This window comes from Sparus aurata, chromosome 23 (genome assembly GCF_900880675.1).
Source record: "Sparus aurata chromosome 23, fSpaAur1.1, whole genome shotgun sequence".
NCBI classification, from domain to species: Eukaryota; Metazoa; Chordata; class Actinopteri; order Spariformes; family Sparidae; genus Sparus; species Sparus aurata.
The window spans coordinates 20,629,401-20,654,338 of record NC_044209.1 but is presented as its reverse complement, the minus strand read 5'-3'; the positions used below and the strand labels follow the sequence as shown (position 1 = coordinate 20,654,338).

General features: G+C 40.0%; 1 protein-coding gene across 3 annotated transcripts in view; it reads right to left on the bottom strand.

Moving 5' to 3' along the window:
- The window catches only part of asic2 (acid-sensing (proton-gated) ion channel 2), a 378,097-nt gene that overhangs the window by 6,328 nt on the left and 346,831 nt on the right, over positions 1–24,938 (bottom strand). For all 3 annotated transcript variants that reach the window (XM_030406936.1, XM_030406934.1, XM_030406933.1), the window contains 4 exons: positions 15,310–15,437; positions 8,766–8,916; positions 8,413–8,469; positions 333–486 (listed from right to left, as the gene is read on the bottom strand). In XM_030406936.1, the coding sequence (XP_030262796.1) occupies positions 333–486; positions 8,413–8,469; positions 8,766–8,916; positions 15,310–15,437 (490 nt within the window). The remainder of the gene's footprint in view (positions 1–332; positions 487–8,412; positions 8,470–8,765; positions 8,917–15,309; positions 15,438–24,938) is intronic.

Sequence of the window (24,938 nt, the reverse complement as noted above, 5' to 3'; positions counted from 1 at the left end):
TTCTTCCTTTTAATGTGTGTTCCCTTTGGATGTTTGGCTTCCCTCCACATCGGGTAAATTGGATCCTATAAAAGGTGTGTTTGTGTAAATGTAAGTGTTTGCCTGCTTTGGTGTCAGGGCGATACAGAATTAGCAGCTGCTTCATTCATGAAGGTTTTTATTTTTCATTTGTCACCCTTTCACCTTCACCCACTGTCAATTGATGACTTTTTTAGGGTCAATACTGATCGCACAATTATATTGGCTGTAGAAAAATGACACCATCCATGTAAACATTGGTTCCTTTGAGCGTTGCTGTCTCTACACCAGGGCAAGAATATCGAGCTACTTACGTGATGTACTTCTCCGACTTGTTGAACTTCTTCTGCAGGTAGCGGGCTGACGTCTTGCTGGGGATTTTGACCATAGACAGCTCTTTGTTATAGCGGGTCATGTTGCACGGCGTTCGGCACATGCAGTTGCTGCTCTCCACAGCCGACAGTTTAGCTTCACGCAGGAGGGATGATGGAGAGGAGGGGTAGGTGTAGGAGGATGAGTTGAGAGTGGGGAACACAAGGGAAATATGCTCGCTTAGACACAAGGTGAGACTTCTCCTAACATTTCATTCACTCTGAAGGCAGAAAATATCCCAAATATTCACATTCCCTGAATAGATTCTCCAATGTTTTGCCACTGCATTAGGTATAAAGCTTCTGGTGTGAACCAAGTCATATTCAACTGGGTTGGACTGTTGGGTGTTGTGGTAATAATAAAATGCAATAAAAAAAGGCCGGGCGGAGAGTCATCCGTCCAACTCAAACAAGACTGTTATTATTCTTTTACCTTACAGAAAGTCGGCTCACGTTCAACACCACAAAACATACAGCATGTTATTAAAAGTATTAAGTTTGATAAAGTCAGCAGGTAAGGTTGACAGACCCTATGTTGTTAGTGTGAAGTCACAACAAACTTTAAAAAATATCTTATCCATAAAAATCACTTAGTTATACTTAGAAATAGAAATTGAACAAAGCAAATGTGCAAGGCAAGTTTTGAAGCAAAAATGCCAAATGTTTCCTTTTTTCACCATCTCAAATATGATAATTTGCCACTTTTCTAAGTTTTCTATAGTTATTAGTTGAACAATTTAGAAATTTTATCCAGAACCAAACCGGGGATATGTTCAATCTGGAATTATCACCAACCAAGCATGTGTAGTAGGTTTATTTTAGGTCCATGCTATCAGGACCTTGCATTATCAGTAATGCAAATGATGCAACTTCTCCTATGGGGTCTCAAGACCTTGAGCAAGATAAGGATACAGGGACAGTATGCTAATAACACATTTATATGTAATACAGCCACAAGAATTACAATTCAGACTGCTGCATCGCCTTCAGGTATCACCTCAACTCAGAAATAAGATAGACCCAGAGAAGTCGTGTCTGAGTATTAAGTGTAGTAAGGACCTGCATACTTAAAGACTTATATACACACTTTATGGACCTGAGCACATATCATATTCTGGATTGTGGGGGGAAAGTAGTTCCAAAGTTGAATATGGTTTTCAATATAGAACTTGATTTGGACATAGAATATCCATTATAATCTTGGAAGACACATACTAAACGATGGCTAAATGTTGTCTGTATTTTTTGTCTGTTTTGGTCCATTTACCATTTGTTTATTTACATCCAACCATGTTTGTGTTCTAAGTCTTTTCTGTGCCACGTGTACAAACGTGCCACGTGACTTTGTTAGGAGTGGGGAGTTTTTCAGAGGTATGTATCTGTATGTATATTTGAAAAATGGATGGCTATAATGGATGGATAGATGGAAAAAAGGAGGTCAAAATCAAAGATAGGCGTGGTTCCGCCCATGAATACTGAGTATAATAAAATATAGTATAGCGACCAGTCTCCTCTGATTGGTCGCCTCTCACATGCCTGACCCAGCTCCGCTGAGCAGCTGTACCAAATCAATCATAAAAAAAAACAAACTAGCTGCTGGGTATAAATTATGTAAATGTATGACATGGTGTCGTTGTGTGATGTCACAGAGTCACAGAGTTAAAGGTGGGACTACTGACGAGGCGTTCAGGAGCAGTGTTTTCTGTGCAATAGAGGACTTCTAATGGTGTGGACTATTACAAAGCATTATAAGTATCCTGCAACTGATGAATGTTTTTCAGAGCTCAGTTCAATCAACCTTGTTTGGTTTTGTGTGACTCAAGAAGACACTAATATAAAAGAACACACAGCCTCCACAGCTAATAGCAAGCTGTACATCAATGTGTTTTCACTGCTGATAAACATTAACGCTCATCACGCTCAAACTTAAGTACTGGCCTGAAGCTCCTGCAGCTTTGTGCTCAGAGTGACGGGTTTTTATATCTTTTGAGAGCCGCAGGAAAATTCATTTGGCACCTCTTGTCTTAATCTGACTGAAAACGGAGGTCACATACTCTGCACCTACAAACACCGGCATCCAAATAACACAGTCAACTGCACACGGGGCCCCATTCATTGTGCGTGTGGAGACTTCGCAAATGTTTACTCTATAAAAGCCTTAATGACAGTGTAAGTCAATGTCATTATCAAAGTCACAGAGGAGCGACTGTAAGGCACCAAACACAAACGTGCCCCGAAGCAGCATCCGTGAAACAGCCTTTACCCCGACAGAGACAACGTCCTGATACAAGAAATGCCAGCCTCTATTCGCGGCTCTGCTTTGGCAGTTCGACTCAAACAAAAAAAACTAAAATGCACTGGATGATTTTGTGTTAAGCCCACAGCCTCCTACATAACACCAACTCTCTCACAGTGATGGTAATGTCAAGCGACACAAGCTTTTCAAATATAGCTCTGTCAGAAGCTTCTCCGGCACCGAGGCGCTCACTCTCACTCCTCATAATTCACTTTCCTTAAGCTGAAGACTGAATTTCTGAAGTCTAAATAGATCTCATTTAATTTCACCAGAGATTACCGAGTCCTTTTCTCAGCACCGAAAACTTCTCGCTCTGGCTTTGAAATCTCCCCGGCACATCCACCCTTTATTCTCTGAACGGAGAGGAGAGGAGAGGCGAGGCTCATTTCTCTATGGCAGAGCCCACAAATCACAGAGCACGAGGCAGCTATCCCCCACAGTGCACTAATAGTCGGCCTGGCCACACAGTCACGTAATTGCAAGAGGAAATTCAATATGGCTTCTCAGTGGTCTCTTATTTTTATTCTAATGAGATGTTATTGGATACACAGGAGCAAGGCCTTGTGCATTCAAATGACTGGTTTCTTTCTCTAAGCCTCTCACCTTTTGTCTAACGCCTTCGCTCCTTTTCTCTCACGCACAATTTGATCTGAAATACCAAATTACCATAATATATTTCTTCCTGGTAATCTTCTACAAACACATACAAAACATACAAAAACATGACTCGTTGTTGATACTGCCTGTTGAAGGTCTAAATCTGATTGGATAAATACTCATTACAGCTGCAAAAAGCATAGTTAACTGTTAATAAGTGCATAATGAAGGCACTTTTCTTGCTTTAGATGCAAAAAGCTCTAAATTAAATCTAAAAACATATATATTTGTATGTGTGTGTATATATATATATACACATATATATGTATATACATATACACACACATATATATGTACATACATACATACATATATACATACATACATATGATAGGGGAACATTATATTAACCATCACAAATTGTGAATTTTTTGTTAAATGTAATTTAGTCAATAGTTATTTCACTGTTAACAGACGATCAAATGCTTTTTAAGTTCATAAACATCAGTAGCATCTTTACAATAAATGATTGCTAAATAAATGATGAACAATGAAATAACTATCAACTAATGCTTACCTAACTATAAATATACCATTTAATAATGATGGTTATTATAAAGTGTTACAGTGCATAGTTAAAGGTTGAATATGTAATATGCTTATTAAAAGCTATATTTTTTCAAAAATAATAAATCCACGGGGAGTTTAGAGGGGCGCAGATTAAAAGTAATGCGTTTCCTTGAAAAATTATACTTAGTCTGAAATAAATAATTTAAGAAATTTTGACGGGTTCGACAATGACTTCCTGGTTACATCGTACCAGCCAAATAGTGGCCGGCATTGCGGGTTGCCAATTTCGCAACCTCGGCAATGCTCGGCAAAGCTCGGCACAGCTCGGCACAGCTAGGCTGACACTGGGTAAAATGGCGGAGACTGCAAGCTCTTCAGAGCCCCAACGAATGGTGCGTTATCTGTCCCAGCAGCTGAGTGACCGGAGAAGAGCAAAAACCAGAGTAAATATCGGTGAAGCATACGCTCGATGGACTCAGGTAAAGGATTTCCACGGCATCAAAACACACGTGGAAATAGCGAACTTTCTCCTGGATTTGTAAGCTAACTCGCTTGCTAACTTAGCTAACGTTACCTGTCGGTCAAACTCCTCTGCTATACTTATTTTCATTATATCACATTGATCCTAGATATGAGAATACTGATCGGGACCCATCAACCTCCACACCCAGTAAACGGAGGAAACGGAGGCGGCTCAATCCTCCTGCCCTGTCCAAACCTGGCAACCTGACCGCTGGAATTACCTTTTTGTTGTCGCGACTACGATCTTGAGACACTAGATGGCGGCATTCAGCTCATATTCCATATTCCACCTTTAACTGTTAAGAAATCCATAATAAATGTATATGCATAAATGTTAATAAAGCAACAACAAAAGCTTAGTAAAGGTTTAACAATGACATTATAGGTAAGGTGGTCAAAGCAAAATTACTTAGAAATTGGATTTTTGATTGATTTGATGCTCCTAACAGTTTCTGAGCGCAATTCTTAAGTACTAACACAAGCAGCTTAATACTGTCATTGTACTACATTTGACTAGCTTTTTTAATTAGACCTCTTTAAAATAAATATATTTATTTTGCAATTACATAAAATATATGAGATATATATATATATATATATATATATATATATATATATTTATAAATATAAAAAAATACTGATTCTTCAGCAAGGCCAATAATCCAAGAATACAGAATAAACATTCATGGGAATATATTTATGATTTACTTTTACATGTGCATTTATTGCCAAAAAATAACAATAACCATAACGATAACTTTAAGACATTTACCCGAGCACTATTCATACAAATATATTCACATTTTAACACAACATCTTTACTTTTAACAACACTGACTAAAGCTTATCGCAAGGACCATATTAAGAGTTACCATATATAAATAAATATCCTTCTGACAGGGGGACAACTTGTAAAGCCACTTATTTAAGACAGCTTTGGCAGGTTGAATCTCCTGTTCAGCCGCCATGACCACAATTGGAATATAATTCTATCCTGTCTGGATGTGTAATTCTAAACAATCTCTGTTTACTGAAATGCAAGTGACTGGATGAACAGGTTGTCCTCAGACAACAGATGCAGCCATTTTCTACCTAAAAAACACTCTAAGTGCCGTCTCCAGAACTTGATTGACATAGTTAGGGAGTGAGAAAAGCCCAATCAAACTTTGCTGTTTGAAATCTCCCCTGGTGGGTATCACAAAATTGGCACTGAGTTTAAAACGAGAATTCATTTGCATTCAATGATCCAAGCTGAGTGAGTGTGTGTGTGTGTGTGTGTGTGTGTGTGTGTATGTGCGTGTGTGCATGTGTAGGGATAGCAAAAGCCTCACTCTTCCATAAATTAAGCCAATTACAGGAAAGAGAGAGCTGTCTGGAATAAGCACCAAAGCCTTTCATGCTCCTGCTGCATCATACAGTGAAATTTGTGATTTTTGAGTGCATGCTAATGACACTTTGGTGAGTTACACTGAATGCAATTATGGTGTAGGAGCTTATAGCCGTGAAGCTGATTGCCTGAAAGTTTTGTTGCCCTTTGCTTTTTTTGGCAACTTTCTGGCTTTCCAGACGTAATTTTCCTCGGGTTGGATGCTGATCAGAGTGACTGGTGTGGGAGGAAAGAACGTTTTTTCTGATGCTGCTGAAGCTCCCACTGGCCAAAAGACGAGGTGGAAAAGGTCATACATTACTTAGTATGCTTTGAATCAACTTGGTATATGTATTATGTATAATTTGGCTGACTCTGAACAAAAAAATGCATTTTATATTAGAATTAATAGGGAACAGTAGCACCACTTAATCATACTAAGTCAGCTAGAATTGTTTAATTTCTACACAAAATGGTGCCAAATGGGTTTGAAATGGACATGTGGAAAAGCTACCTGGATGTGATGTACATAAAAAGATTGTATTTTCTAAAACAAAATCTGAAAATACTGGAGGATAATTAAAGCTGGATTCGATTTCTAGTCCAGCCCTCATTGTTGACATCGCCATAGCAACTACAGATGGATTTATCATATCCTAATTATATTCCCAACTGTGTTTACAGCCTTTCATTTATTGTGTGATGCACAGTGATGGGGAGGAACACACAGAGAATATGAGTCAAATTCAGGTAACTTGTAACATAATTTCCCTGTGTCTCATCACTGATGTGGAGACTACCGCTGTGCAATCACTGTGTTTATGTTTGGTGATTCTTACAGAGTGGTGAGCAGAAGTTCTGCAGGGTAATGGCTTAGTTAAATGTGCATTACTAAAAGGGAATGTCATGTTGATTTTCTTTGTTATGTACAGTACTGTGAGCAAGAATTTCTCCCCAGGGACAAAACAGTCCAACTAGCAAACTAGAATGAGACTCCTGAGAGTCTGTGTGACGTTTTCTGAAAGGGTACTCCTATGCAGACAAGCAAAACAACCCTATAATGTTCTAGTTAGCACGTTTGTTTCTAGAGTGTATTTTCTTTTCATATCACTACTAAAACGGAATCATGCTCAGTGCTGATGTGTGTTTCCTTCTACGTGGCAATGGTTGAAAGAAAATAGTTCCTACACGAAACTGCTCACAAAAAGGACTGTGGATCATGTTGAGTAACTGGATCATGATTTCTGGAAAGGGACGTGACTGTTCAGGTTTCTTTTTTTGCCGCTTTGAGCCCAACAAGCCGATCACCATATACTTCTAGTATATCTGAGAAAAGGCATCTCTACAGCTAATATCTTCAAAACTTGGCAACTAACATTTTTATCAATCTATGCGGATAAACAGCACTACAGGTAAGACGAATAATTGACGCATTAAGCCTAATCCATGACGTTCACACTCTTGGACTCGTCTCATTACACAGATTTTTCTCCTACAATTACCATGGAAGTGTTAAGCCTTCCTTCTGACCCTTAAAAAATAACAATCAAACACAGGAAATGGTTGTGAAAACATCTCTTTATGATCCTGCTCCTTAAGAATGCTAAAAACGCTCCAGGACAATTGAAGGGCTCCATGTGAAAATATGTAGAAATGTTCCTGAATGAAACCGGTTTTTTATTGGTCATATGTGAGCTGCTTGTAACGTGCTTGTGGATGATTTTTTGCAGTTATCTAAAGCTGCTGGACTGTGGATTTTCCGTGACAGTCCAAAGGATGCGACTTTACACGCGTTCTCCAGTGTCTCGTCTCGGTGCCCCTGAGTCCGCTAACAATAACTAACAAACTGCATCCGGCACAACACAGAAATCCCACAGAGCCCCTAAAATGTAGATACAATCACAAAGGACCCGTCTCATCTGACTTTCATGAGCCCCCCTTCATTGTTCGGTGAAGGCAAACTGAGGCATTAAGGCAAAACAAAGAAAATCAGATTGATACCTTTAAACATCTAGACGAGCCAACAGTTAATAAAACGACAAAGTTCATAAAAAATCTTGAATTTGAAGGGCAGGATAAAGGCTGCTCTTAACTGGCTATATAATTCAGCTCAATGCTGGAAATATGAGCCATTATCTATCTGAGCATCCATCCATTAAATTGAACTCTAACACTGCAGTCCCTGTCTGCTCTGATGTTAGTTACAGCCTTGATGAGCCCTTCACACACGAGGGGAAGAACTCAGATAAATCCTGTTCTCTTGATAAATCAAAAAGTTCAGTCGTGACACACTCACTTTCCAGCACACAGTGCCGTGGACTAATTAGTAGACCAGAGTCGGAGTCTAGCTTCTGAGTTCTTCCTTGGCGGAGCAATTTTCTTTTTTAAACGAGGTCCAATAACAGACAGAGAGAATGTACATTAAAACTATGGCTCAATTTTCTTCTACTTCAGTGGCATTTATGATGAAGCACTGTAGCTGCTCTTCAGTTGAGCAGTCTCAAAACCTGAAATTCTCTCCAGTGTTTTCACACCTTTAAAGCAGGTTTAGCATTAAACCTCTGTATCAACACGGAGCCAGTTAATCCTAAATCCTTGCTGAGGAAAATATGTAAACCAGAAAATACACCGTGTGTGTGTGTGTGTGTGTGCTGCTTTGACTTCTGACTTACCCAGGGCAGGCTCAGCGCAGTCTTTGTACTGCTCAGGTGTGCAGTAAGAAGCATCACCTAAGAACAGTTTGGATGAAACACATGAGTTCTTGGAAGACTCGACAAACAAACTATAAACTGTCAGATGAAAGCAGAAACAGTATGTGAGGTGCAGCAGATTGTGCAAAGCAAGCCACACAATCCCTGGGTTTTTTTTAAATGCCAATACCTAATCCACTATTGACTCATTATATCAATATGAGGCCTCTTAATGCAGCTTTTTCTCACATAAAATACTGCAACCTTGCTGAAAAGATAAATTCTTGACTGCATGGTCAAAACTTTGCTGAAGTCAGACCAGCGGCGGCGCTTACCGGGCATGTGCACCATCCTGCAGTTGCAGTTCTCCACAATGTAGCGCGTCTCACAGTCGATCCTGCAGGCGGTCACACTGTACACTTGGAAAAAGCCAGACTCCAGAGCCTTCGATTCGCACTCTCCCCACGGGGGAGGCAGGTAGGTCAGCTGCAGGTGTGGAAGGAGGGTGTGGGGTTAGTTTGGAGATCAAACACACTCAGTGGGGGTTTTGCAGTGTTCACCTAAAGACATCTAATATTTTTTAAGACCTTTTTTGATACCACATTGAATGTGGTATTATCAGTACAAACCTGATTCCAATAAAGTTGAATATATTACATTGCATGCAAATAGAACTGTGTTTACCTACAACTGTATTACAAATGTTTCCGGGCCCATATAACAATACCCTTCAAACCAGTAGTACATCCTAGGGGAAGGTCTGGAGTTATAACATGACAGAGGTTGAAACCTAAACCAAATGTGACAACTAGCAAAACAAAGAGAAGAACATCTGACCAAGCAAATCTCGCCCATGTCTTCGCCAGCCCAATTTTGGGTCATGAAGAGAGACCACAGTGTGTTGTGTGTCTCCTAATATTAACTTCTGACAGAATGAAGCCAAACAAGTAAGGAGGCAACTTGGAGACTACCCATCCCGATCACAAGGAGGAGCCTGTTGATTTGTTCAGAAAGCAAACTACTCACTGGAATTCAATACAAGACAATGAATGATGGAAGACCAATGGGACAATCAGGCTTACAATTCTTATGGAATCTTTTTCAGTTCTAAGTTGAAACAGAAATAATTCCCAGAAAACAACCTGCTGTATTTACTTTCAAATTCTCGCTTACACCTCACAGATGCTTAACATCTTAAAACGGCCTACAACCATTTACAAAACTAGAATGGCACTCAGTAGAGCGCATACCTCCACTAAGGCCCAACAGTCCAAATTTAAAGCACTCGGTACTGTTTAACCATAGTTTTTAAATCGACAGAGAGAAGTTCTGCATCAAATTGTCTTTAATTAAAGATACCAGCCACCTAAATATGTCATAAAATTACCTCAAAATCCTTACTTCCTGAGAAATCAATGCCCTATTTCGCAATGTTAAAGAAAGTGAGAGAAAATTCCTGGTTCTGTCTTTTTGTCTGGATCAGCACCAAAAGTTAATGGGGTCTCCTCTGGGCTGAGGACTGTTTCATGGAAATCCCTTCAGTAATGTTTGTGTAATCTTTCTAACAAACCAACCACCCAACAAACAAATGCACATGGGTGAAAACCTCCTTGGTTGAGGTAAAAACTTGGAATGTTACTGGGTGCAGCATATAAGAACATTTTTTTAAGGACTATTTGATAACTTTACTTTTTGATCATTTTTTTGATGGAACTGAATTCAATACTTTAAGGCTTCTCAAGACTTACAGACAATCAGCACACACACACACACACACACACGCACACACACGCACACACACACACACACACACACACACACACACACATATAGAAAATCCATATACTAGATCCAAAATGTGGACAGATCCTGACAGCAGCTCTCCAAAATGGGCTCCTTATTCCTTGAAACCTGGCCAGCGCAGAATAGCAGAAGAGCCTCACAACACACCAGGCGGTGTGGAAAACAATTCAACAGATAGCCAGACTCTGGTGGAGAAATCCCATAACACCCGGCGATGGGAGCACAAAAACTCCAAATGTTCTCCTCCTGTGGCTCTGAGGACTGGGATGGCAGATGAGGGACGAGGGACACCGGGCTGAGCAGCGTGGAGGCCCATCTGCTCCCCAACACATGCAGTGCCATCTAGCTGTGCTCTCGGTGTCCATCACCCAACACCCTCTGTTCCCCTCATTGTCATCACAATGCATCCCAAGCGAGGCCGCTTCCTCTGCCAAGAGAGCGATTTTTTTTTGGATGAGCCAAAACACAGCACCCTGCCAGGTGAAATCTGGCGGCAGTTTGCTTGTTAGTACTGACAGAACTTGAAGCCCTGCCCCTTCTGTCAGGCGATGTTGTTGCTCTGCTTCCAGGGAGTCTGATGCTTTCGGTCTGCAGTCGCAATCGCTTCACCAACACTGAGGACAATAAATTCAAATACAATCCAAACAGCAATCTAGCTGAATATTTTAAAGTCTGAAAGCCTCTGGCCATTTTCTGGGCGATATTGTCTCCAGTGATAATTAAACATGCCCTCCCTGATGCCACCAGGAAGCACAAGAAATTAATACAGACGTCAGGACGCTAATAATTTTATTACGGGACTTCTCAGCAATTCTTAACCTTTAAAGTCACCTTCAAACCTCAGCTAATCTTCGCATCTGGCCTAATTAGAGTCAGCTATGGCTGATTCCAGATCTGATTATTTCTCTGTAATCAGATACTGCAAGGTGCTCAATATCACTCCTCACTGTGTTCAGACCTGTTGACCTGATTACGGTCCATCTAATAAGAACCAAGGCCTGTGCCTGACTCAGGGTGTTATGAATCAATGTTACCCTGTTACATCGGAGCAATGCTACATAATTCGGTCAGCAGGGGACATTGTTTAAAAAGGTGGATATGAGAACAGGGTAGGTTTAATAAGGTCATCCTATTAGCAGCGGTTGGATGAGCAGGAAAGGACACAGTAGCATGCTGGTTTGAGCTGGACATCAGCATTGCATCGTTGTACAGGGTCAAAGATTTCTGAGAAAGGCCCCTCTGCTCTGCTTTTCTTCCTTGTTTTTCTGGCAAACTGAAATACAAAGAGGCAGCAAAGGAGTAATGGTATAATGGAGACCATTATTGTCTTATTCCTTGGGAAGAATAACTTTCTCAACCAAGGCACTTCTCTGCCCTTTTAGCTTCAGTCAAAAGTCAACAGAAGGGCAATTGTGTATGTTTGGAGAGCTTATATCTGAATTTGCTCGCCTACATGTGAGGACTCATGCTGTGTACCCCGTGCCTTCAGCTCCCTTGATTGCTCTGCTTTGATCTACACCCAGTATTATTCGCCAAAATGAGTTCATTTAAACCCTTTGTCAAAGTCATTTTTCACAGGCAGACTGATCAGTATCCATTACAAAGATCCGCTAATCATCAGGTTTTTTTTTTTTTATCATGTTCCACACGGCGCCATTCCAAATCCTTGCCCCAGATACTGATGCCCAATCATCATTATCCTGATTGTTTTTGGACACATTTGAAAGTGCCCTCCGGGTTCCTAGCAAAGATGAAGCTCGAAGAGACAGGTGGTAACTTCTCGCAGTAGGAGAGTTTTTCCCAGACTTCTTAGTGCAGTGCTGCATTAATTAGGCTCGGCTAAATTTGCTGAGTGCCCCTACTGTGCGGACTTGTGGAGAGGGGCAGTGTTTTCACAGCAGGCAGGCGGATGCGGGCCTGTCTTCCCCCTGCCAGTCACAGAACTAGGCTGACAGATTAGGAGCGAGAAACTCTGGAGGCTCATTACCCGGGAGGCTCAGCCATCTCTGGATAGATCTTCGCTTCCCCTTCCTGCCTACCGCTGAGGTGACGCTCTGTCTCGCAGCACCACACTGAGCTGTGATGTGGCGAAGGCGAGGTTCCAACCGAGTCTGGCGGAAGAAAAGTTGCTTGAATTCACTTCCTTTCATCGCCTGAAATTTAATTTGCTCTCATTCAGTACATCCATGCATTTGAGAAAGCAGGGGGAACATGTTTTTGTAAATCCCTAATTAGTAAACTACTGTTTTTAATTTTAACTACATCAGTGATGACAGACGGGCACGAAATGATACTGAACTCTACAAATAGTCCGTATGGAGTGGCAGAAACCGAGTAATTTAGACTTTAAAAGGTTTCTTTGTGTGAGGATGCAATACTGCGAGTAATGATCACTCATGCTCTCACCCTCCTGTCCACATGTGCATAATAAATAGTGAATTGAGTCTCTAAGACCTCACCCATTTGTTTGTAGACTACCATTCTGAAGTCACCAGTTTGGCATTATGGAGCCAGAAGTCACAACATTCTGGGAGGACACCCTGATTGAATCTGACCGAGATACCAAGGACATGCCCAAAAGCATATGCTGCTTTGGCAGCTATTGGGACAACAATTCCTGAAAAGACATCATGTTGTAATGCAGAAGACTTGTAAGTTGCGATTTAGATTATAAACTCATTAGGAAAATTTGTACTGACGTAAGAAATCAAGTTAGAAGTAGGGTAATTTTCTCATAAGCTTACATACAGACTTCTTTATGAAACCACCTCTGTCATTCAGAAGTGCTGTCTTAAAGTGTGATTAGGAACCCAGCGGCACATTTACTGGCTATCATCAGTACTTTTATATTACCAGTAGATAGTATGTTAAGGGTGTCGTTCATCTCTACGAAGCTTGATAGTGACTTTCGGCTCATTCATTCATTTTTTTGCGACCCACAACTCTTCTTTTTTGGTTCACGGTCACAGCCCTCATAGTGTTGTTGGCTGCAACCAGCAGTAGACACACAAAGTTACAAACTAGCTGGTTAACTTAGCAGTTTGTCTGAAAAGCCAGCAGCCGTACTCATAAAGCTTCCCAGTACAAAGAGCTGCTCCTCGTGATGAAATTCCAAGATAACTAATAGAATAGAATGGTGAGTCTCGGATACTGGTAAAGAATAAAGGTCATCCTCATGGCAACTTTGCCCAGAGAGGTGAAAAACTGTGTCTTAATGTCTTAATAGAGACAAAAGTCTAAGTTTAGCCCTCACCTTTGATTTCACTGTCCGCTCTCTGCCCATTGTGCAATTATATATCTATTTCTAATCCACTAATAATAGCTATCAAACCTAGCAACAGGGTTAATCACGCCTCCTCACTAGAATAAAAGTTTCTCCCCCTTCTTTGCTCACAGTTGCTCTTTCCCTCCTCTCATTTCTCAGGTTGTGGATTTTCGATTTCCTTTCCTCTCCTCACGTCTTCTTCCCTCCCACATGAGATGCGAGTGGAGGAGGCGAGAAAGAGACGCGAGGTGAGATGAGTCGAGGCATTAACAGTCATTTAACAAAACGAGACATCCCTGCTTCGTGTTCTTTAACGTCTCGAATATATGAAAATATTTTATCATCTCTGTGAGATGAGCTTAGCAGTATTCATGAAGAGTTATAACTCTATTTCAAATTCAGGTCACAACAGGCATAATATTACATAAATAATATCACGTTTAGTTAAAAACAGCAGTTACAACAGTGCCTTAAAAGTAGCTACACAAACAATCTTTAACTTAAATAACTTATAAATACAAAAGGGAAACCGTCTCCCAACATGGTTTGAATACCCGCTGTATGTCATGACCTTTTTTGGTCCCAGCTGCCAAAAACAGTCATAGCTCCTCTGGAAAGCCTTCTCCGTCCCCTCTTTGAGATAAATTTAAAGAATTGAGACATTCTTCAATGTGGCAAGCTGAGATCGATTTCCAGGTCACAGGCAGGAGGATGGAGGAGAGATGAGGCACAAAACAGAGAAATGAGATGAACCCTAAGGAGTTTCCTAAATCACTCCTAAGCTGAGACTTTTGCTAGAATTTTTAAGGTTAAATTAGGAGGTCTCTGAGAGTATTTTCTGAATGATTGTATTTCATTCATAGTTGCCAGGGGAGCAGAGACCCAATACAAATGTTGTTCCAGAAGGGCAACTGTTTGATAAGGAGTGCCCAGAATATATGTATATGTCGGTGTTGTTTACACAGCCTGTTTGCACTGCCCCCGAGTGGCCAAAAAAAAATCAGTATCTGCACGTTTAAATGAATACAAAAACTCACTGACACTGGAGACGGAGCACCACTTCAAGGAAATGAGAGGGCAATAAATTTATCTTGACAGAAATCTGTCTGCTCAAATTCCACTGTTGAGCCAGACAGTACATGTTTTCGAAGCTTTACTCAGAGGCAGACGGAGAGAAATAGAAAGAGACAAAAACACTGACAATGAAAGACAGAACTATTAACCTTGGTTAAATGGATTCCTAACTGACACGGCTGAGGAGAGTCACGATATAAAGACACGCAGCTTGGCAGCGTAGAAAAACCCTCACCGAGGCTCGTTCAGTGTGAGCCAGCGGGACGGGAAAGAGAAGAGGTGAAAAACAGCCCTGTGAAGTAGGAGCCTCTGGGGACAGAAAAAATAGATATTTACATGAAATACCTTCAGCTGTGTATATCTGTGAGACCTGCAGACCTGCAGCCTTTAATATCATCCTTGTGTGATGGAACAAAGCTTTAGTGTGATTGAGTGGGGCCGAGCTCCTGTGAAGCACTTCTCCACCAGCAAGGTCAAAGCCAGCAAAGTTATCATTTGCCAGTCAACAATTACCCAGAGACCACCGAGGCCAAATGTGGGTCCAGAGGGTACTGGGGCGCACACACACGCTCCATGCATGCAGTCCCATCATGCCTGTTATGGCAAGTTATTTATCACAAGGCTTTTTATCTCTGAGCGATAAGCTGAACATGTGGATTAGAGAGGAATTCCATGGAAGAGGAAACGATTACAATAAAGCTATTAACTGTGTATCAGTGGAAGTCAGGGACACCTACCCGCTGCTCCTGAGTGGCTACAAAAGTCTGGAAGCCGGGGGCCACGCCGAAGCCGAGCTCATGGACGAACGGGGGCTCCGCCTGGCTGTGGATCTGCACCCGCACGCCTGCCTCGAAAGCTGTATCCTCTGAAAGGTGAGATGGAAAGACCCAGTCAGTCGATACACACCCAGAAATGTACGTAAAAGGGAAATAAAAAGATTGTATGTTTTTTTTTTTTTTTGAGTGTTTCAGATAGACTGCTCAGTTTGCTCTTGATGAGCGGAAAAAAGCTGTTTACACTCGACAGATGCTGCTGCAGAGAGACAAAAACCTTTCCTTTTTGAAACAACCAGAATTTGGAGCTTTCAACTCAAAGCCTTTTAAGATTGTCTTTATCATAACACACACAGCAGGAGATTTGCTGTGCCATTTGTCTCGACATCAAACACTCGAGTGGAGAAGGCCCGGCACTGACTCCGCTGATAAAAGGACCTTCATCCTGCCATTCAGAGCACTTGTGCGCACACGTGCGCACACACACACACACACACACACACACACACGTTGTGGGCAAGGACGAAGAGAGCCTTAACATTTACGGGAAAAGGAAGCACGGTCTTTGTAGAAATCGATAAAGTTCTCTCTCCATGTCCTCACGTTCAGTGGTGTGTTCCCAGACATTCAATCAAGGCTTCCACCCTGCCAGCCGATCAGCCTGACACCTCGAGGTGCCCTGCGACCAAGACATGGAAGGCTTTCAGCACGGCCAGCCTCACAAACCGACAACGACACACACACACACCCACACACACACACACACACAGCATCACTCCACTATGATACACTCATCAATCATGCATCTGCAGTGACTGATAATGGTGACAGCTTGGACGCATTCACACTAAGGAATAGATGAGGATCAAACATGCCTTTTTTTGGCTGTGTGTGTCCGTAATAGCATACTAAATGTGTGCGTCAGAGAATATGAAAGAAAAATTGTCTGTTTGAGGGAGATAATCAGAGTCTGAGTGCATAAATGTATATGCTGAAAGTGTGTGTGTGTGTGTGTGCATGTAGAAAGCGATGACAGATTGCTGACTCTGTGATCATATATGTGTGTGTGAGTCAGGCTACATAATTCATGCGTGCAGTGTCCGTCCTCTCCTGTAAAATATATACCATCATGTCCTGTGTAATGAAAGTCTTGTATGTGACTAAAGAGTTTTATGTCCTTTATGTCTTACCGGACACAGCCCAGCTCTGTGACGTGTCCCTTTTAATCTGTTCGCTGTACCATTAAGAAGCTAATAGCTTTCGGTGTATTTAGCACGGACCAAATAACACACAGGGAAAGTTGACTGCAGCACCACAATCTAAACAAAAAACTAATGAAGCAATTAATCTTCTGCTGCTAGAACAAAATCCTTACTTCTGGTTTCAGGGTTTCCAACAGAGTCTGTAAGGTGGCTGCAGGGTTAAGCTTCCATAGGCCATATTCACACATTTTCCTCTGGCCATTTTCCTTTGACATCCTGCTAATGGTGAAAATCTAAAATTGCAAGAAAGTGAATCTGAATCTTTCTTACCACTTAACTGCCGCCTGATTGATCAGCAACTGAAAAGACAACGGTCAGTAAAATCCAAAGTAGACACACTTCCAGGTAAGTAAATGTGCTGATTTGGTCCTAGAAGCAGATTAAACCACTCATCATTATATTTCTTTATGGACCTTTTCTTTATACAGGCGGCCATCTTTATGCTGAAACAGAAAAAGGGCCCTCCCAAAACCGTTGTTATGAATCTGAAAAGAAACGGGTGGAAAATATGTTTGTATGCAGCAGCGAGAAAGGTTTCTTTAACTAGAACTGGGGGTCAAACCATGAAAAACAGTCCTTGGGGAAAAGTGCCAAACAGTATCATCTGCCATTTGATGACTCAATTCCACTTATCATAATACGCCATATATTTTAGTTGTGAGTGTTAATGTGGCAAGTAAAAAGAAAAGGCTTTGTACTGAGCTGTACCTCTTGATAATAGTTGTTGGACTAATGCTGCATTAGCAGAATTAGCACAGCTAGATCTTACAAAAGGGGCCCCTGCTGTCCAGAAACAATCAAGAACACATTAAAAGAGCCATACTGTTGAACTGGGTGACATATTCCTTCATTACATCGAGCACTAAACAGAGTAAACGAGGAACTGCATTCCCGAGCCTGCACAGTAACATCTACAGACACTAACTTTGGCTGTTTATTGAGGGAATAAAGGAGTATGTGGCTCTTAAGTTTGTTTTAAATGGTTTGTAGGACAGTGCAGTTCAATAGCAAAGAGGTATAAGTAGTAGTTACAGAAGCAGCATATAGTCATTGTTGGTTTTAGTCTTGGAATGTATTAAGAATAATAAAAAAGACAGAATAACATCAACAATATCCTCTTAATGTATGCCATTTTCTGTAATTACATTTCCCAAACACAACTTTGATGAGCTTGCTAAACAGCTAGCGACACTGTTTCAGATGACCTTTCCCTGTGGTATTAACTTGTTCAGCTGTTGTGTGTTGTTCGTTTGCCAACTTAATGCCTGCTGTAACATATACACCCACATGCTAATGCACTGCACGGATCTATATGCAGTAACTAATGGATTATATAAGAAATGTTGATAGCAGACATTTTCTTAGGCAGAGAAACTTCTGTCTTTCATCCATACAGTCGACAGACAAGATGAACAAACAACCACAAAGAGGATGTGAAAATCTCTCTTAAGGTATGTGCATTTTTGGAAATGTCATGGATTGTTATTCAGACGAGCAACATGACATAACACAGGAAGAAAAAGCGCTAAAGATCAGAGATAATCACAACTAGTAGCCAAGACTGACTGGGTCCCAAGCTGTACTCCATAACAATTATAGTCAGTCTTATCTGATTGGGTGAAGATCGATAGTCTGTCACCAGCTGTTGTGAGAGTTTGTTTAAATCATTACAGGTAAACGTGTTTTGTTTGGCGACTTTAAAATGAATGTCAAAGTTCATCATCTTCTTGTTAAAAGAAATGTTAAATAGATCTATATTCCAACAGCAATCACTGTTATAGATTTCGTCAGTAACGCATCGTCTGCTCGAGGAAAAACACTTGACAGCCATTCAGACATGTCCAGAGAATCTTTCCTGAAAGGCATTCGAGGTGCTGAGCTCAGTTATACAAACAGAAAGTGACAGAAGCTTTAGAGAGAAAGTTTAAACGCTGCTTACTTCCTCACCTTTGGACATACGACATGTGAAGCAAATGTGGGATTCTTAATGTACAGAAAACATCTGTAAGCTGTTGGTGGTTTCAGCTGCTGTTCGATCATCCGAAAAGCACTTCAACTGGAACATACTGACCATTTGTGCTCACTTCTCGACCATGACTGCTTGTCATTTCATGTTGTATCATGCTGCTGCCTATTATCAGACTGTCTGGATCTAATAATCTTTGAGTCTACCTCAGACTGTCATCAGATCCATCATAGATCAGGCTTCATCTTTAGAAAACAGATTCTGCATGTAAGTGGGACTCCTGCCGCCCTTTAGTCAGTATACATGAGGCAAAGAAATGAAATGAAGGATAAAATTTCCACTAGGACTGTAAATATCAACTATTTTCTTGATCATCGCTCATTGGTTTTAAAATTTCATAAAATAACAAAAACTACACATCACAGCTCAGAAAATATTCACTTATGCGAAGCTTGAACCATCAAGTTTGGCATTTTTGTTTGATATATGACTCTATTGATAATAAATTATTGTTCATGCTCCAATTCCCATCCAAATCTACAGTATTGGACTGTTAGCAGTGTTGGGGAGACTTAAACTACATGTAGTTGAACGTAGCTACATAGCTTAACTACAATTTGCTGTAACTTGCTGGTAGTTAAACTACATTCATATTTTTGTGCTGCGTGAAGTAGTTTGATTTTTGGGTCATTTTTTATAGTTTAACTACTCAATTTACAAACTACAATTTTGACCAAAAACATAAAATACATTTTTTTATATAAAAAAAGACCTTTATAATATAACTTTTATTTTTCTTTGAAAAAAGGTATGAAACATGTCATGGCATGCTAAGCCAACCCTGCTTCTGATTGGCTTGCCTTGGCAGCACTCAAATGCTTCACAGAGTGGGTGGGTCTTTGTGCCAAGGAAGGCAGTGCTGATATGGCACAAGCACATCATGGACAACCCTCCTGTTACCCCCGATGCACCCCTGAACACACCAGCCCAACCATGGCCATATTTGAGCATGTACATGGTGTTTCCTCACTTGACCTATCAGTGCTCAGCCATATTCCACTTTATCTTGTGGGGGGTGGGGGGTGGGGTGTACGTATCAGTGTAGTATGCTCAAGGGTGTGTGTGCATGTGTGTGTGTGTGTTCGTGTTACATGAATCAGGGTGCGGGGAGTGGGGATGTTAAGGGGGTTTGTTTCATTTTCTTTTCTTTTAATGTAAAGCACTTTGGGTTGCATTTTTTACATGTATGAAAGGTGCTATATAAATAAAGTTGATTTGATTTGATTTGATTTGATATAGATGCATCTACAGACACGACCTACGTGTTCACATGTGAGCTCTGAAAGCCGAAAACGACAACAATTTCGACTTCAAAGAAATCACCCAAAGAGTCCCCACAAAATGCTTTCAAATCTCTACCCAAAATGTCCAAAGTGTTTTTGAAGTTCAACACTGGTGTCCCAGCCAGTGCAGCATGTGAGCAGCTTTTTAGTGTTGGTAAAGATGTTTTTAGTGCCAAATGGAACTGGCTGTCTGATAAAAACTTTGAGAGACTGTGTATGTGTAATTTCAAGAAGCGATTCTGCCCTGGCATCTAGTTCTAATGCCTAAGTGTTAGTGCCTGTGAAGTTCCTGTGATGTTGACCAAAAATGTCATCTTTTGTTCTTTAAAAAATAAAACTTAAGTTGAGAGGTAATTTTTTGTAGGCTATGATATTTTGTTTCATATACACCATATATTGATTTATTTAACGCTGAGTTAAATGAGTATAAGTATTTGCTAAAGCTACTTTTTTTTAGCAGTAGTCTTACAAACTACATTTCTCCAGGGGTAGAAATGTAGTTTGTTCAAACTACTGCCATGCTGAACTACATGTAGTTTTACAAGCTACGCTTGCAAAGTAGTTTCCCCAACACTGTTAGACTGTACTCAAAGCAGATGACCAAACAGATGCTTCTGCAAATGTGCTCAGTGTACAGAGCGGTCAGTAATGAAACAAACAAAGAATACACTGAATACACTGGTCATCTTATAGATAAATCCCCTGTAATTGTAGAAATTGGATAATTGTATTTGCACACAGCTTCTGTGTGTCTGAAAAAACAAGGGGAAGCGTGTGCTTGTGTGTGAGAGAGCAGCACAAACAGAGCTTGCTGTGTTTGTTTGAGTTCTAGTCAGTGAAGCCCTCCATATCAAAAGATGATCATGGCCAACGACGCTGGTTGTAATTGAGCGTGGCATCAGCAGAATCAAAGATAGCTCCGTAGATTTGTGGCTCCTGTGCATTTCATCACCGCTATCACGCTCATTTGTCTCTGAATGCCTCAACAAAAGGTGGAGAGCCCATGTAATTAAGATGCTATCTGCAGCTACAATCATAACTTACATCCTTCTGCTCTGTATGGCTGTGAATAAATTCAGGTGGTGGTAGTGTTCTGATTTCACCTCCATTCTCCTCCAGCATTTCAATAGGGCCTTGCTGTGGGAAAACCGGAGACGGGGAGAGGGGATCGACTGAGGCAAATGAGAAAATTGATCCGTGCATGCATGAGTGTTGATGTATGTATGTTCAAAGTTGGGGTGCGGGACTTTCACATACAAGGCTTTGCCAGACGAGTTCACACAGTCTTGATTAAGCGGATCACGGCCAGTCAAATCTCTCTGTCTTTCCCAGCGTAGTTGAGAGGGTTGAGGGAATACCCAGCTAAAATTGTCTGGTAAAGATGATGTCCTTTTTTTATAATTAATAGAATCATCTGAGTGAAACGTGTCAATAGTTTAAAAGTTTCTGAAATTCAACTTCAGTATTAAAGTTACAACTTTTATGTAGTCCGCCCATTGTGGGTCTGAATAAGGACACAGATGAATTTTGTTGGATGTACAGATACAGATGCAGGTAATTGTGTACTCGCTCATCAAATCTGGTCTCTGTGGCGACATTCCTGGTTTGCCGGAGCTGAAAGGTGGAATAACCATAGCGACGGAATAGGCTACAGCAACTAGCAGTACCTGAGAAGATGATGCTCCAGATAATAAATAGTCGGCTGCATATATGAAAAAAAAAACACCTAACCCTGAAAAAATTCTAACAAAAGGTTTCTCCGCTGTTTTTTGTAGTATTGGGTGTCCTTAATAACATACTAAATACCCTTAAAATATCCCAACTCCTTCATTATTTGACCTAGCCATGTAATCTTGGTGTCTAACCCCATGTTTTCTGGGTCTATGAATCCATTGGACTTGTCTAAATTGCATTGGCATGATTACATACTTAAGGAATACATGATTTTGTGAGATTACTGTAAGGTTTTATCTTTGTTTGGGGTAAACCAGAGATGTAAACGATTTTGCCTATGTCATGTAATGCCTACTCAATATTTTTTTGACACATAAACTTTTTTTATGCTCTTCACAGACTTGACATTCAATGTAAAAGTTATTGCACCCAAAAGTAACTTAAATTGGAGTTGTATAACTTTGATCATTAACAACTGCGAATTTACCCGAACAGAGGCCTGTGTGTGAACCCTCTGAAATGGTCACTCATTTCAATTTGAATGAGGTAATACATATGTCATGCATCCTCTACAGATGTTTTTGAGTCTGAAGGAGGCATTATATTAAACCCAACAAAACTAAATTCACAATTTTCAGCAATTCAGAAGATGGTGGAGGAGAATACAGCACAAATGTCTTATTCTCAGACAAATGCTTAGTGTCATTTTATGGGGGTGTCAGAGTTAGACCATCAGGCAGATTTCTTTTTGTCTTTGTTTTTTGTCATAGATTTTATACACAACAATTAAAGAACCAAAATAATACCCAAACATATATCCTCAAAACACAACAGACAATGAGAACAAAAATGAGAAACAAATAAAACAAAGTGGGAAATGACCCACTCACAATAAACTAAAAACTACCACAATAAAACAACAACATAAATTATTACATTCGGATCATACCATTTTTTGCTATGCCTTATATTGACCCAGAACACTTGTAAAGGCAAATTATATATGAGATTGCCAGATTTTTAAAAAGTCTTAGGATCTGCCTTTACTCCTATAATATATACTGTCCAGTGTGAGGTAGCTTGAAAGTTCATTCCACCAGTGCACTATTACTAGGGGTTCGGATTCTTTCTATTTTAAAGTTATACATTTCCTGGCTGCCAACATAGCAAGATCTATATACCTACTTTGATGTTTATTCCACTTGTCAGACATACTAGTTTCCAAAAGACATAAACGAGGTAACAATGGAATGGATTCATGTAAACATTGAGATATCAACTGGATAACAGAATTACAAAAAAAGGAGAGTGAGTCACATGATCAAAACATGTGAAAAAATGCTACTTTTTGTTTCTTACAAAGCCAGCCGAGAAATGACATCTCACTGTTCATTTTACGTAGTTTCTCTGGAGTGTAATAAATCCTGTATCATCTTAAATAAAGCAAGTTTATGCCTTAAATTGTAAGAGCAACTTGCCTACGAACATAAGACCAATCCTTTTCTGAATTTCCATATGAAGATCTTGTTCCCACTTTCGTCTTACATTATCAGTATTTACTACAGAACAATCAATAATAATTGACCTTATATAATTTAGAAATAACTTTCTGCTTGTCCTTCTTGTTATTGTTTAATATAGCATACATTTCTGATGGTGTGGGTTCTTGAAGAGAACCATTTTCAATATTTAATGCATGTTTTATTTGAAATCTAAATAAATGGGAAAGAGGTAATCCGTATCTCTGTTGCAGCTGAGCAAATTAAAGAAATGTCCCATTATCAAACAGATGACAAAATTCTGGGATACCTTTATCTTACCAAAATTCAAAAGTGTCATCCATACAGCATGTAATACTTGGGTTCTTCCAAATTGGAGAAAAAGGAGAAAGAGAAATCTTATAGCCAGTTTATGATACAATTTCCAAATGCTGAGGCTGTTTAAAATAACAGGATTCTTGGTAATTTTATCCACTACTTTGAACTCAATGTATGGTAAATGTTCCAAACTGTATGGATAAATATCAAAGGATTCTATTCTTTTCCATGAACATGAAATATTCATTAACCATTGTTTAAACTGGGTAAGCTGAGATGACAGAAAGTAATAATAAAAGTTGGGAAGCTTCAGGCCACCGGACTCATATGGCAAATGTAACACTGACATACAAATTTGTGGGGTTTTATTGTTCCATATAAAGGAAGACACTAAATTCTGTACTTTTTAAAAAAAAGATGGTGGTGGAGTAGTCGGAAGATTCTGTAATGAATAAAAAAACTTAGGCAACACAGACATTTTAACTATGTTAACTCAAATTAAAGGTGTCTTCTTGGCATTATCTCTGTTTTATCCCAATAAACCTTGTAGCCTGATAACTTCCCAATTTTTTCAAATAGATATAACATAAATGGCATAGAATTTAAGGGGTCATGGAGATATAACAAAATATCATCAGCATACAGAGATATGAGATGTTCCTCCCTCCCAATCGTAATACCTTTAATATGATCATGAGATCTGAACATTGCAGTTAACGGCTTAAGAGCAATGGCAAACAATGCAGGGGACATCGGACAACCTTGTCTCGTGCCCCTTGAGAGCAGAAATGGTTTAGAATAGTTGGTGTTAGGCTTTACAACGGCAATAGGAGAACTATAAAGAGGTCATGTCCAGTGCCGAAACTTAGGACCAAAATTAAACCTTCTAAGGACAGACATAAGATATTTCCATTCAACTCTGTCAAATGCTTTTTCAGCATCGAAAGAGAGAATGACATTTTGAGAATTTAATTCATTTGTATGGTAAAGAATATCAAAATACCTGCGTAAATTGTCAGTAGAGGTTCGACCATGAACAAACCCAGTTTGATCTAGTTGAATAATACTAGGTAAAACCCTTTCAAGCCGTAGTGCTAGAACCTTGGCAATGATTTTGTAATCTACATTATTAACTGAAATTGGCCTATAAGAGGCACAATGAGGATCTCTATTTTTCTTTAAGAGAAGGGTTATAGATGCCAAACATAAAGACTGAGGGAGACAGCCTCTCCTAAAACAGGCATTGATCATAGCAAGAAAAGAGGCAATAAATCATTTGAAAATTGACTATAAAACTCAATTGGCAGGCCATCTAAACCTGGTGATTTGCTTTTTTGAAGTACTGCCATAGCAGACAGGAGTTCTTCTGAAGATATATCTTTATCTAAACTTTGTCTATCAACTTGTGTTAAAACAGGTAGCAAAATATTATCCAAAAAGGATTTACACTCATCTGGTTCAGACTGTGATGTAGAGGTATACAGTTCAGTATAATATGATTTGAAGACACCATTAATTTGAAGATGGTCCA